Genomic DNA, 13634 nt, shown 5'->3' with positions numbered 1-13634 from the left:
CTGGGATAACTCTTGTGGATCCTCTCCAATGCCAGCACATCCTTTATGAGATAACCAGGTAGATTGTGAGGTCAAGATTCCATCTTATCGTACAAGATGTCTGTTAATACTCTAACAACAGCTGCCCTTGAACCAGGTGGTACCGCACCACCACTAGTGGGGTTTTAATTACTCTGTTCATGATAGGAGAGGGAGTGAAGGTGGGAAGAGAAGAGAGAGGGGTATTTGGGACATTGGAGCGAAAGCCAAGTCAGGAGTGATTAGTGAGTGCCATGGAGGGTCAGGGGACTGGGATAGTAGGGATGGGTATTAAGGTGGGAAATGGCGTAATTCTGCTCCTGGGATAGGAAGTTCCAGAAGGAAGGACAGATCTGGTGGAAATGCTTTTGCTATTTGCAGGATGAGAATGGCCAAGGTCTGACGGATGAGGAGATCCAGTCGGAGGCTGACACTTTCATGTTTGAGGGTGAGTACCTGGTCACGCCCGTGGGGTCCTCCTCAGTTCCAGCCGGGGTCCGGCATCGGCAGGCTGAGGCACCAACCAAAGTGAGGACTACATGGTCACCACTCCGTTCATCACCTTGTAACACCACAAAGTGCCTCAGAGCATCAGAGGGGACCAGGCTGCAGGAGACCTGCACAATCCCACCAACAGCGTTAAGAATCGGCTTACATCCAGTTTTCTGGGTTGGTGGGGGAGGTGGGTGTGATGCACTGTTGACAGAACCTGTGCTCCTCTTTCCACACACCAGTGGTCCTCAGATGTTTAAGGCGTGGCAGGGACCTTTTATTTTTGTCTGACGCTGGACTGCAGGGTCCCAGGATCAGTGGGAACCGCACCTTATCACAGTGTGTGTCTGGGCTGTTGTAGACATAGAACATGTAATGATAGAGCTCAGGAACAGGTCATTTGGCCCAACATGGCTGTGCTGACCATGTTGGAAATCTAAAGTGATCCCATCTCTAATCCAGGCAGCATCCTTGCAAATCTCTCCAAAGCTTCCACATCCTTCCTATAATGAGACAATCAGAACTGCACACAATATTCTGAATGTGGCCCGAACAAAGTTTTATACGGATGCAGAACGACTTCTTAATTTTCGTATTCAACACTCCAACTGATGACTCTATCCTGAGCCGGTGATATCGCTCCTGGTGGTCTCTAGGGTGGAATGGAGGGCAGGGTAGTGATGGAGGCAGTGTTGTTTTGCTGGCTGTGGGACTTTGTGAGTGTGAAGCCCAAGATCACTCGTATCTTCTTTGCCCACCCACTATACAACTCCCGGGCCTGTTTGGAAGGGGCTGGAGCCTCTGGAACAGCTGGACAGGGCATCTGTATATCTAACCACAAACACTGGGTTGTTTATCAGTGCAGTAATGCTGAAGTCCTGGGATTCCCCCATCTGCGGTTAGCCGGAATGGGACAATTGGACATGGGGTCCTATGGGAGATTGGGCATGGAGGGAGTCTACAGCTGGCCTTTTAGAAATGTTGGCTAGAGCCTGACACCCCTCCCAGCCACTGTGATCGTTGCCTTGTTTGTCTCCCTACCTGTCCGTCCCTGAGGAAGGGGCCCCAGCTGTGATCTGGACTGGTGGGATGGGCTGAGGGCTCGGATTGCTGCCTGACCCCCAGACACTTGAACCTGTGGAGACTTGCTGTAAGCAGGTCGGAGTGTTCATGATTTCCTGAGCTGCCGCTCTTGCCCCAGGTCACGATACGACAGCGAGTGGAATCTCGTGGGTGCTGTACAACCTGGCCAGGCACCCGGAGTACCAGAGCCAGTGCAGGGAGGAGATTGAGCTGCTGCTGAAGGACAGGGACGTTGAGGAGCTGGAGTGGTGAGTGATTGAATCCTGTCTTACTGAGCAAGGTGGCGATTGGTCAGTTTTTCACATGTTCTCCTATTCCAAACACACTCCATTGGGATAGCTCAATGATAGGGTTTCACAATCAATTTGACCCTTGCCTCGGTTCAATTCTGATGCTTTAATCTAAGTCAGGGACTCAGGAAATAGGCACAGAACTTGTTGCTTTGTGGTCATTTTATGAAGTGCTAATGGAACTAAGAGGTGGAAATGAACAGTGATAGAGGTCCACTGATTTAAAGGAGACAGAAGCAAAAAGACAAAAGCTTCTTTTAAACTGTATAGATAGGAAAAATTTGATTCAAATTCACAGCAAAGAGCCAGCCAATTAGAAAGCCTCTATTCAAATAATGCAGCGCCAGAGAAGCTTCCAGAAGCATACAAATGTAGCCACTGAACAACTGCATATACATACAGTGGGCACTAGGGAGCATACAAAGCAGTTACGTGTAAGTAATTATATAAAATACAAACAATTAGTTGTTAAGCTGCAAAGAAAATATCAAATAGTTGGATCCAACACCTCCCTTTGTGAAGTGAGGTTATTTGGAGAATGAAAATTTGGAGGTGGGATCATTGCAGGTAGATAAATTTCATTGAATTGAGGATTATGGGGAACTGGCATGGGAGGGTGGGATGAAGGTGCCTGGTTCAGATCTGCCAAGAGCATATCGAATAGTGGGCAGGTTTAAGGGGCCCAGTGGCCTAATGTTGCTCAATTTTCCATGATGTTGTGTTCACTAGAACTACAATATTAACTCAGTTCTTCTGTCTGCTAGCACGGCCTTACAGTCCTGTACTTCACATCTTTTACATCCCTTCATCTGTGTTCTCATTCTCCAAATAACCCCATTTCACAGTTTTGTTGAAGAGGGGCTATATTCTCCATCCTAACTATCCCCATTCACCCCTCACCAGATAAGCTTGCTTATATCTTATCCTCAGGACAACTCTAGACTCAGCCTGCTAGAGAGATTCCCTCTGTCCTGTCCACCCTCTCCATCACCTTCTGCAGCCAGACGATAATATTTCCTCCTTCCTCACGTCGACTTGAGCCCTTCACCAGTTTCTGTCTCCACAGACACCGTTGAGCATTCCTAGCATTTTCTGTCTTTGTTTTAGGATTCTGTGTCTGAAGCTTTGCTTTTAATTTCATTTAATATTTCAAGTCAATGATACATCAAAATCTTTAAATGGAGGGTCTTTGATATGAACTATTGATTCACTGTCTGCTCCCTCCACTCCCTCTTCTTTCTTTTAACTGTCTCCCCATCCCTTGCCCACCTCAATGTCCCCCTCTTTTTTTTTTGTCTCCCTCTCCCGAGGCTGTCTGTCTGAGGAGCGGAGTCTCCCTGTACTCATAGCCACCCTCTTTCCACAGGGACGACCTCTCGCTGATGCCCTTTACCACCATGTGCATCAAGGAGTCTCTGCGGCTCCACCCTCCGGTCACCACCGTCGCTCGCTGCTGCACCGAGGACATCAAGCTCCCTGACGCCAGGGTCATTCCCAAGGGTGAGGGGTCAGCTTCTGGGGCTGTGAGGGTTAAATGCTGGGGTGGGGTTGTGGATGCTGGGCCATAGTCCCCTGTGCTCTCGGGTCTTCCGCCACCAAGTGATGGGAAAATCTGACCTGTGCTCCTGTGGGAGTTGTGGCCCAGAATGCATGTTCCTGGCTCTGTGTGGTGTTGTCTGGGGAGGAACCAATATTGGATGCTTGTGGGTTGACCCGTGACCTTCTGCCCCGTGAATTTCATACACACCACCCTGTCCCAGCCCATTCTGGACCTCAAAGGCACTTGTCACATTGGCCCATGACATCCGAGGTTGTCCGGATTGGCAGAATCAGGGTGACTCACCAGTAGATCCAGATTACGATCTCTGTAGGAACCCAGTCTGGTGCTGATGTGGACTGTGGACACGCCATGTTGAGGTGAACCCCAAGCAAGTGTGTTGATATGGAGCATGAGTGTGCGTGTTGGGATGGACCCTGAGTGCACATGTTGATGGAGCGGAGAGGATGTAACGAGTGCGACACAGACAAACATCTCATGTGTTTTGCTGAAGATTTCCAGTGTCTGCAGAATCTCCGACGTAATGTGTGCACTTGTTTTACAGGGAACACCTGCCTGATCAGCATTTATGGAACCCACCACAACCCTGCAGTCTGGCCAGATCCTGAGGTAGGAGAGTCTGGTGGAGATGCACAATGCAGAAATAGGCCATTTTCCCCACCACAACCCTTCTGACCATCAGCTTCATGATCCCATGTAACAGAACTTATGACATAGACTGGCAATTCACATGCTCGTCTAGACACAATTCAAACACTGAGAATCTCTGCTGCCTTTACACCCGCAGACAGTTCCAGATTCTAACCTACTTTTGAGTGAAAGTGTTCTCCCTCGGATCTAATTAATCTCTCATCCTTTAGTCTAATTTATTGCCCTCCGGATTTCGGCACTTCCACTCTGGGGAAAGGTTTCCAATGATACTGAAACTCCAGTAATACCCTTTGGAAATCCCAAGGATTGAGTATCTGGCTTACTAGGTGTGGATGTCTGCACTCCCTTCAACACCCCAGGATCTGGGGTTTCCAAGCACCCTGAGAGTTGCTGCACCCTCCTCCTGCTCTCCTTTGAAATGCTGTTCTCATTCCTATGCTCCCTTTTAACTTATCAAGAGCACCGGAAAATTGATCATACTGCTGTGCAACGTCTACAACAATGTGAATTAAAAATGTAGGAGAGTATTCAGTGAAGTAGTAAATAACGGTCCAAAAAAAAAAAAATCTGCCAGTCTGACACCAGTGAAGTCTCCAGTGGGTCAGATGAACAGTAACTACCTGTTTCTGCCTTTCATAATCTTGAACACCTCAGTCAGATTCTTCCCCACCCCACCCATCCCAGGGGGAAGAAACCTCAGAACTTCCTCAGAACTGAAACACTCCATCCTGGTGAGACACTGCAGATGTAAATCCAGAGCGACACACACAAAACTCAATGGAGGATGTTCGATGAGGGGTCTTAGCGTGAAATGTTGACTGTCCATTTCCCTCCATAGATGCTGCCTAACCCCTTGAATTCCTCCAGAGCTTTACGTGTGTTGCTCCTGGTCAATCTCCTCTGCAGCCTTCCAGAGTGCTCATAACCTTCCGACAGTGTGTCAACAAAACTGCACACCAGTATTTATAAACTTGTGCCATGATCCTCAACACCCACACCTGTATTTTCAGTCCAGCTAATGAAGTAAGGCAGGAGTCCTGAATGCTTCCTTTACCACACTGTCTGTCCGAGCCCGCACTTTAAGAGATGAATAAACTTTACATTGAATTCCTTGTTTCTCAGTATTCCCCACATTTCCATATTTCCTTATACATTGGAGGGAGGCCATTTGGCCCATTGAGTGTAGACAATTCCATTTCTCACACATTTTTCCTGTAACGTATTCTACCCATAGTTGATCCTTCCCTGCAGATCCTATCAGCCCTACACATCAGGGATAACTTTAAATTGACCTACCAAGCTGCATGTATTTGGTGTGGAGGGGGCTCCATACAATTGGAAAAGGGAGGAAACTGGAAATTCTGGGGGGGAGCCCAGATTGTCACGGGGAGAGCATGCAGACTCCACATAGACAGCACTGAAGGATAGGATCGAACTCAGGTGCCTGGAGCTGTGAGGCAAAGCAGTTCCTTGTGTAAGTCCTACCAAGAGGCATCAAGATTAAATTGCACCTACCAGTGCCCTGCTCATCCTGCCCACTGATCAATATCACCACTGTCCTCACTCTCAGCAATGTGACTGACTCTGGTGTCACATACGACCTTCCTCACCAGACCACCTCTACTCATATCAAAATGAATAATGTATAAAACCAGCAGCAATGATCCCTGTGTAGATCACTGGTCACTAGCTTCCAGTCACATGGGCTGTTGGGAATCTTGGAGTCCTTGTCCTGAAATGGAAGTATGACCACTCTCCATGGTTGGAAGTGATGTGATTGAGGCCAAACCCCCTCCTTTGAGTAGCTCTTCAACACTTGCAGATGCATCTGAAGGGGGGAGCCCAGTGTGGGACTGCACTTCCTACTGGGAAAGGAGAAGCCATCACTTGCCCCTCTCCCACTGGGTCCTTCATGGGGAGGAGAGAGCTGGGGATCACAACACAATGTGTAACTGATTGGTGTTCGACCCTCCAGGTATACAATCCATTTCGCTTTGACTCTGAAAACGCAGACAAGAGAGCTCCGTATGCCTTCATCCCGTTCTCTGCCGGTCCAAGGTGAGGTAACGTCCAGGGCTCCCAGATTTACATCATCTTGTTTCCCTTGAGATTTCTTCCCTGTATGTCTAGGCATGGGGGAGGCAGAGTCACTCAGGGATACCAGACACCAGCAAGACTCCATTTTCATCCCAGTACAAAGCCAACACCAGGGTGCTAGTGTCCATCCTGCACTGGGAGGGTGCATGAGCCTGCTCCAGCTATCTCACAGCTCCCACCCCCTATTCCAATCTCCTGGTTTTGTCTCCCTCTTCCTCACGGGTCAAAGGGAGTCAAGTATGGCCCACCTCCATCCCACCAGGGGCTCCCACAAATGGGCTTAGCTGTGTCCAGACTGTCTGCAGGAAGGTAAATATCCTTGGGGTGGGAAGGTAAGTCAGGAGGCTGAGAGAGGCTTGAGAGATCTGAGGACAGGGATGGAAGATGGAGAGGTTAGGAGGGATGAGGGAAGATGGGGTGAGACTGGTGGGGAAGGGGATGATATGGGGGAAGAGGTGGGGGGAGGTTGTGAGAGTGGGGAGGTGTTATTTGAGGAGGGACATTGGATGGTCAGGGAAAACAAGAGGCAGGAAGAGGAGGAATGGGAAGAGCAGGGGGTGGGGCTGATATAACATCTCTGGCCCACAGCCCAGCGCCTGGCCCAGGTCCAGGGTCAATGTCACAACCTGCTTCCTTCTGACGGATAGTGCTGATGTGCCAGGGGTTAGAGGTCAAAGACTGTGGCTGAAGGGCAGTGTCAACTGCCCTCTCATTGGCCAACATCCTGGTCACACCTGGGCATTCACAACCCACTGCCAGTTCCTGCCTCTCAAAGGGGCAAAAGCAAAATGCTGCAGACGCTGGTGGTCTGAAACAGAAACCTGGAAATACTAGGTGGGGCAGGTTGCCTCTAGAGGAGAAGAGAATAGCTGAAGGGGACAATTTGAATTCAGAATTGGCTTGCCCATAGAAGGTAGATGGCAGTGGTGGAGGGAGAATGCATGGCTGTGAAACTGGTGCAGGGAACAATTTGTGTACAGATTATTGGGATCTCTTCTGGGGAAGATATGACCTGTACAAAAGGGACAGATTACACCTGAATCCGAGGAGGATAGGAAGCAGAGTGATGGGGCTGAGGATGGGGCAGCTGGTTTACAAGCAGAGGCAGTGTGCAGTGAGACTGTCAGGAAGGGCAGGCAGATGATAGTTCGAAATTGCAGTCAATGGGATGAGTTGCAGTGTAAAAGGGGGATAAAATCCAAGGGTGACATTTACAGGACTGGAGCTGTTATATTTGAAATATGAAGATAAACTAGCCAACAATATCAAAGAAAATACCAAAAGTTTTTTCAGATGTATAAAGAGCAAACGAGAGGTGGAGAGCTGGGAATAAATATTGGAACACTGGAAAATGACAGTAGATAGTAATAGAGGACAAGGCAATGGTGGATGACTGAATAAGTATTTGTAAGTACTTTGCATTGGTCTTCGCAGTGGAAGATGCTTGCAGTATGCTGGAAATTTGAGTGTCTGGAAGCAGAAGTGAGAGTAGTTGCTATTACTAGGGAGAAGATGCTTGAGAAACTGAAAGGTCCTGAAGGTAGAGAAATCACCTGGACCAGATGGACTGCACTCCAGGATTCTGAAATAGGTAGCTGAAGAGATTGTGGAGGCATTAGTAATGATCTTTCAAGGATCAATAGATTTTGGCATGATTCTAGAGATCTGGAAAATTGCAAATGTCATTCTATTTTTCAAGAAGGGAGGGAGGCAGAACAAAGGAAATTACAGGCCAGTTAGCCAGTCCTCAGTGGTTGGGAATATGTTGAAGTCGATTGTTAAAGATGTGTTTCGGGGTACGTGTCAGGTACAAGTCAGCATGGTTTCCTTAAGGGAAATCTTGCCTGACAAATCTGTTGGCACTCTTTCAGGAATAAATGAGCAGGCTAGACAAAGCAGGTTCAGTAGATGTTGTGTATTTGGATTTGCAGAAGGCTTATGACAAGGTACCACACGAGGCTGTTTAATGAGATAAGAGCCCATGTTATTACAAGGAAGATACTAGCATGGATACAACATGGGCTGATTGGTGGGAGGCAAAGAGCGGGAATAAATGGAGCCTATTCTGGTTGGCTGCTGGTGACTAGTTGTGTTCTACAGAGGCTGGTGTTGTGACCACTTATTTTTATGTTCTATGTCAATAAATGGATTGATGGCTTTTTTTTGCCAAGTTTGTGGATGATACAAAGATATGTGGAGGGGCAGGTGGTATCAAGGAAATGGGGCGCTGTTGAAAGCCTAGATAGTGTGGATTTTGAGAGGATGTTTCCTGTTGTGGGGGAGTCCAGGAACAGAGGACAGAGCCTCAGAATAGAGGGATGTCTGTTTTAAATGGAGATGAGGAGACATTTCTTTAGCCAGAGGATGGTAAATCTGTGGAATTCATTGCCACAAACAGCTGTGCAGACCAGTTCATTGGGTGTATTCTGCTCTTGTGTCTTGTGTTATTCTGGTTGTTGGTCTGTGGCTACTGGTATTCCGCAGGTATCCTTACTGGAACCTCTGTTTGTACTAATAATCTGGGTGAGCATACTGATGGCTGGGTTAGCAAGTTCACAGATGGCCCAAAGGTTAGTGGAGTGGTGGACAGGGCTGTCGAAGGATATGTGACATAAAGAACATTTACAGTTATGGGTGGAGAAATGGCAGATAGAGTATAATTGGGGCACATGTGAGACGTTCTACTTTGGGAGATCAGTTTCAAGGAGGAAGTACACAGTTAATGATTGGACCATTAACAGCACTAATATAGAGGGATAGGGGCTGAAGTCAACAGCTTCCTGAAGATAGCTACACAAGTAGATAAGATATTAAAGGATGCATGCATGCCTTTGATGGTTGGAGCACTGAAAATATAAGTGAGGAAAAGGATGGGCTGCCTTGACTCAGGCAAGCTCCATGCTGTCTAAGTACCCAGTCACATGTCTGCTCTGCAGGAACTGCATTGGCCAGAACTTTGCTCTTGCCGAGATGAAGGTGACCGTCGCACTGACCCTGTATCGGTTTGAGCTGGAACTGGACACTTCCCAGAAGGTGCGCAGGAAACCGGAGCTGATTCTTCGGACTGAGGAGGGGATCTGGCTTAAAATGAAGCAACTACCGGGTCGAGAAGTCCGGGAACAATCCCAGCAGGCGGTGGAATGAAAACAGCAGGAGGGAAGGGGAGAAGTTATTTCATTACTTTAATTGCCGAGAGTGGAAATGTGAGATGCAGGTGAAAAGGAAAGGGGAATTCTTCTTTGTTACTCAGAGGATTACTTGTGATGGGTGGGTGAAATGTTACCAATGTGGTACAACTCTCTTGGAGAATTCTACCTTCAGTGTCTAGGGCCTGGACTGTCCCGACGACCCCTTCCCTCTCCCTCCCCCCCCCAACCCAACCCAACCCACACCTTATGATCACTGACTGGCATTCTTTAATAATTGTGAAATGAAATAAAATAATTTTTTTTAGTGTTTCAATGATTTGAACAATATTCCATTAATGTTGAATGGTTCTCTTCAACACTCTGAGAGAACAATTTCATCTTTGGTCTTGGCTTGAGTTCTGACCAAAGAAGTGTTAGCCAGGGGTTCCACTGACCACACTCACAACACAACTGAATTCACAGAAATACGCGTAGTAGGGGTACAAGCTGGGAGATCAAAGCAGTGGGCCTGGTGCGGAGTATCAGGTTGAGAAGACGCAGAAGCAGTGGTATCCAACCTATCCTTGGTGACACACACAGTTTGTGCATGGACGCGTTTTCTGACAGGTTGCATTGCTTCACTTACTGCTGCAGGCTTCAGTAACATTTACTTGATGATTAGCAGGTCCTTACATGCTCTGCTCACATCAGTGGAACGGTCTTTAGCCTAGTTCTGCAGGTACAGGCAAAGCTGTCAGCACCTGTGTGTAACCTGCAGCTAGTTGTTGTGTTTTACCTCACTGCCATTTTGGACCAGATTTGGCACCTTCAGTACTTCCTACAGGCAGTTAACAATTAAGTGTTTCCTCCAAAACTTAATTCATTCAGTTGCTGACACAGCTGGAGAAACCCGGGGTCAATGTCGACACTCAGGGTGGGTGTGAGACCTCTGGGCAGGTGACAAAGTGAATGGTCCTCTCCAAAGAGCCCATCGCAGCCACTGGAGTGACTGAGCAGCCCTTTTAGGAATGCACTACTCACCTCCCTGGAGGGAAAAAATGTCCTACACATTGCCTGTTTCATTCTTTCCCTGGCTAGCTTATTGTGGCTGGTGGGTCCCTATCACCGCAGTCGAAGTGCATCAAAGAGAAAATTAAAGGACTATTCCTCTCCCCTTCAGTGTGTGGAATATGTGCACGCTATTGGGCTGAGTTGATGTTAACAGACATCAGAGGAGAACTGCTCTAATTGGGAGAGAGTTAGCCTGATAAAACATTGATATCACAGCCCTGAGTGAGACCTAGCTTTGTGAAAGGGGCACATAATACACATTCTTTTGGAGTGGAAGAGAAAATCAAGACTGATAGGAGGCTAGGGTTGGATTTGCAGTGAAGCTGGAAACCACTGGCAAGTTTGCTGTACTTCCAAACAGTGTGAATGACCAGCTCATGACCATTGAATTCTCTCTGTCACATGGTAGGACGCATGCCACAATTGTCAATGTTTACACTGCAACCATGACCAACCCAGCTGATGTCAAAAGACAAGTTCTATTTAGAACTGCAATCAGTTATTGCTGATGTTCCCAAAGTTGACAAGCTTATCATTTGAGACATATTCTGCATAGGCCTGGATCTTCTTTTGTAGTTCTGCTGTCAAAATCCATGATTTGCATGCCGACAAGAAAATGGAGAGCACAAGTGCATGCAGAAGTTTCAATTTGGATCTGAGAGTGATGTTACTGTCTCTCCAGATTGGTTTTAGTTTAGCCAGCATTGTGGTTGTTTGGACTGTCCTTGGACTTGAGGCTTGAACCTTCTTGGTTCATGATGGCACCAAGATATTTGAACCATTTGACAGTCTCTAGTTCTTGTCCACTGACTGTGATTTTTGTCCTGACTGGCCTCTCAATGTTTCTCATCAGCTTGGCTTTCTCTACACTGATCTCCGTGCCATATCTGGTAGATGTATTGTCCAGACGGTTCACAAGGCATGGCAGTTCATTCTCACTTCCTGCCAGCCCACCAACCCCATGGCAAACCTGAGGTTGGTTGTGATCTGTCCTCTGATACTGACTGTGCTGATATGGTCTTCCAGGGCATCTATCATTATTTTCTCCATGAAAATATTAAACAGTATTGGTGAAAGGAGGCAGCCTTGTCAGACTCCAGCCGATGTGTGGAACCACTCTCTAACTGTGCCTTGAACAAGTACCACACTTCTAACTTTGGTGTAGAGCTGCTTGATGGTTTGCATCAGCTTCTGGCCCATGTTGTAGCTCTTCATTGTGGCCCAGAGCGCACCATGCCACACCCTATCGAATGCCTTCTTGAAGTCTATGAACACGTGGGAAATGTCTTGGTAATGTTGGTTGTATTTCTTGCACAATGCTCAGAGGTTGAAGATCTGTTCTATTGTACTTCCACTTCTGAATCTAGCCTACTCTTCAATGATTATTTCTTCTGCCTGTGGTTTCAGTTTATTCAAGATGATTTTCAACTTCACTTTGCTTGCATAGCTGTATAGTTCTGGCACTGCTGTAAGTTGCCTTTCTTGAGGAGAGTGATGATTAGTGATTTTATCCAGGGTGTTGGCCATTCCCTGGTCTGCCTGATTTTGTTGCAGATATTGGTGAGGATGCCTATCACTGTCTTTCTCCCATGTTTTATCAGCTCAGCTGGGATATTGTCTATTCCTGCAGTTTCCCCATTCCTCATCAATCCTGCTTCTACTTCTTCCAGCAGAATTGGAAAGTTATTGTCGTTTGATAAGGCCTGGCTTGCAGGTATGCTGGGGTCTCCTTGGGTCTGATGGTTGTAAAAGTCTGAACAATACTCAGTCCATTTGTTGAGAATGTCTTCATCTCCTATGAGGCAGTTATCTTCATTGTCTTGATGGTGCTGATTCGTGACTGTTTAGTGAGGTCCTTCACAATTTGAAATGCTTGCCTGCTGCTGTTCTTATTCAGCCTTCTTCTTCTCTGTACACTGTCTCTTAATCCATTCTTCCTTGGCGTTGATCATGTTTTTCCTGATCTTTTTGCTGATCTCTCTAGACGTTACAGCTCCTGTTGTTGTGTTCCTAGTTTTCTTCAGGTCTCTTCTAGTGTCACACATTTCTGGGATCTCCTCTGTTACCCAAGGGTTGGTTTTTTTGGTGGTGTTTTCCAAGTATCTCATTGGCTGTTTCTGTCTTCACATTATTGAACTTAGCTGTGAATGTTTCAGCATCTTTGTCAAGCATCAGCGGTGGTGCAGACTTTCCGCCAGCTGTAGCTTTGAAGGATTCAGTGGTAGACGGGTCTTTCCGTCTGTCCAAGTTGAATTTCATTCTGCTGTTCTTGGGCTTTTAACTTTCTTCAGCCTGATTCTAAAGTTCATTATCACCAGATAGTGGTCACTACCAATATCAGTGCCTGGGAATGTCCTTGTGCTCTCTTGATCCCAGACCGAAACCACTTCTGCACCAGTATGTAATCTGGCTATGATGTGTTCCATAAAGACATGTCAGGTCCATCATCATGAGGCCTTGTGCTCTCCAAGAGTGTTCACTAGCATCATGTCATTGTAGTTGGCGAACTCAAGTAGGCACAATCCTCGCTCGTGGGTTATGACATTCCAGCCTTTCAGCATGTCTACACCAACTTGGCATTCCAGTCCCCCTGGAATGTCCCTTTTGTCAACCTTGTCAATAATTGCCTGGAGTGAGGTGTAGAATTCCTCCACTTGGTCATCTTCATAGTCAGTTGTTGGTGCGTAGGCCTGTATCACTGTGATGTTGAAAGGTGTTGCTCTAAGGCAGATGGAAATAAACCTACTAGATACTCGGTGGCACCCGAGTACTGAGTTCTTAATGCTCTTGTTGATCACAAATCCTACGCCACCGGCATATTTGTCAAATTCTCCACTTTAGTACAGTATATGGCCTTCCTCAGTAAGATGTTCACCAAGGTTTTTTCACCTGACTTCTGAGTCCCATTATGTGCCAGATTTACCTCTCTATTCATATGTGAGCTCCTGCAGTTTCCCTGATTGGGCAAGTGTTCCACGTTCCATGTGGTAGGCTTACATTGTGCCCTACACCTATCTCTGACACTGCTCTACCAGCTCCTGGCATTTGGCTTTCACCCACTCAACTGCTTCCTCAATCCATCTTCCGAAGGCACTGTCAGCTCTACCATGACCACCTGCTTCAAGGTGTCTGACAGAATGACCATGTTAGGCCTCAGAGATGATAATGTGATGAAGTCAGGGAACTTTAATTGCTGGCCAAGATTGACTTTCAGTTACCAGTCCAATGCTGTGGTGAGCTAGCCTG

General features: G+C 47.1%; 1 protein-coding gene across 3 annotated transcripts in view; it reads left to right on the top strand.

Annotated features, from left to right (window-relative positions):
• LOC134339404 (ultra-long-chain fatty acid omega-hydroxylase) overlaps positions 1-9637 on the top strand; it is a 67057-nt gene extending 57420 nt beyond the window's left edge. Inside the window, exons 9-14 of one of the 3 annotated variants that reach the window (XM_063035868.1) lie at positions 400-466; positions 1712-1841; positions 3250-3383; positions 3986-4050; positions 6068-6150; positions 9126-9637. In XM_063035868.1, coding sequence (XP_062891938.1) covers positions 400-466; positions 1712-1841; positions 3250-3383; positions 3986-4050; positions 6068-6150; positions 9126-9333 — 687 coding nt within the window. In that variant the 3' untranslated portion in view covers positions 9334-9637. The remainder of the gene's footprint in view (positions 1-399; positions 467-1711; positions 1842-3249; positions 3384-3985; positions 4051-6067; positions 6151-9125) is intronic. The other 2 variants (XM_063035867.1, XM_063035869.1) reach the window with 2 other exon arrangements.
• Positions 9638-13634: the final 3997 nt, after the last annotated feature.

Source organism: Mobula hypostoma, chromosome 29, assembly GCF_963921235.1.
Source record: "Mobula hypostoma chromosome 29, sMobHyp1.1, whole genome shotgun sequence".
NCBI lineage: Eukaryota > Metazoa > Chordata > Chondrichthyes > Myliobatiformes > Myliobatidae > Mobula > Mobula hypostoma.
Note: the sequence above shows the minus strand (reverse complement) of the source record. Positions and strands in the feature narration are given on the sequence as shown.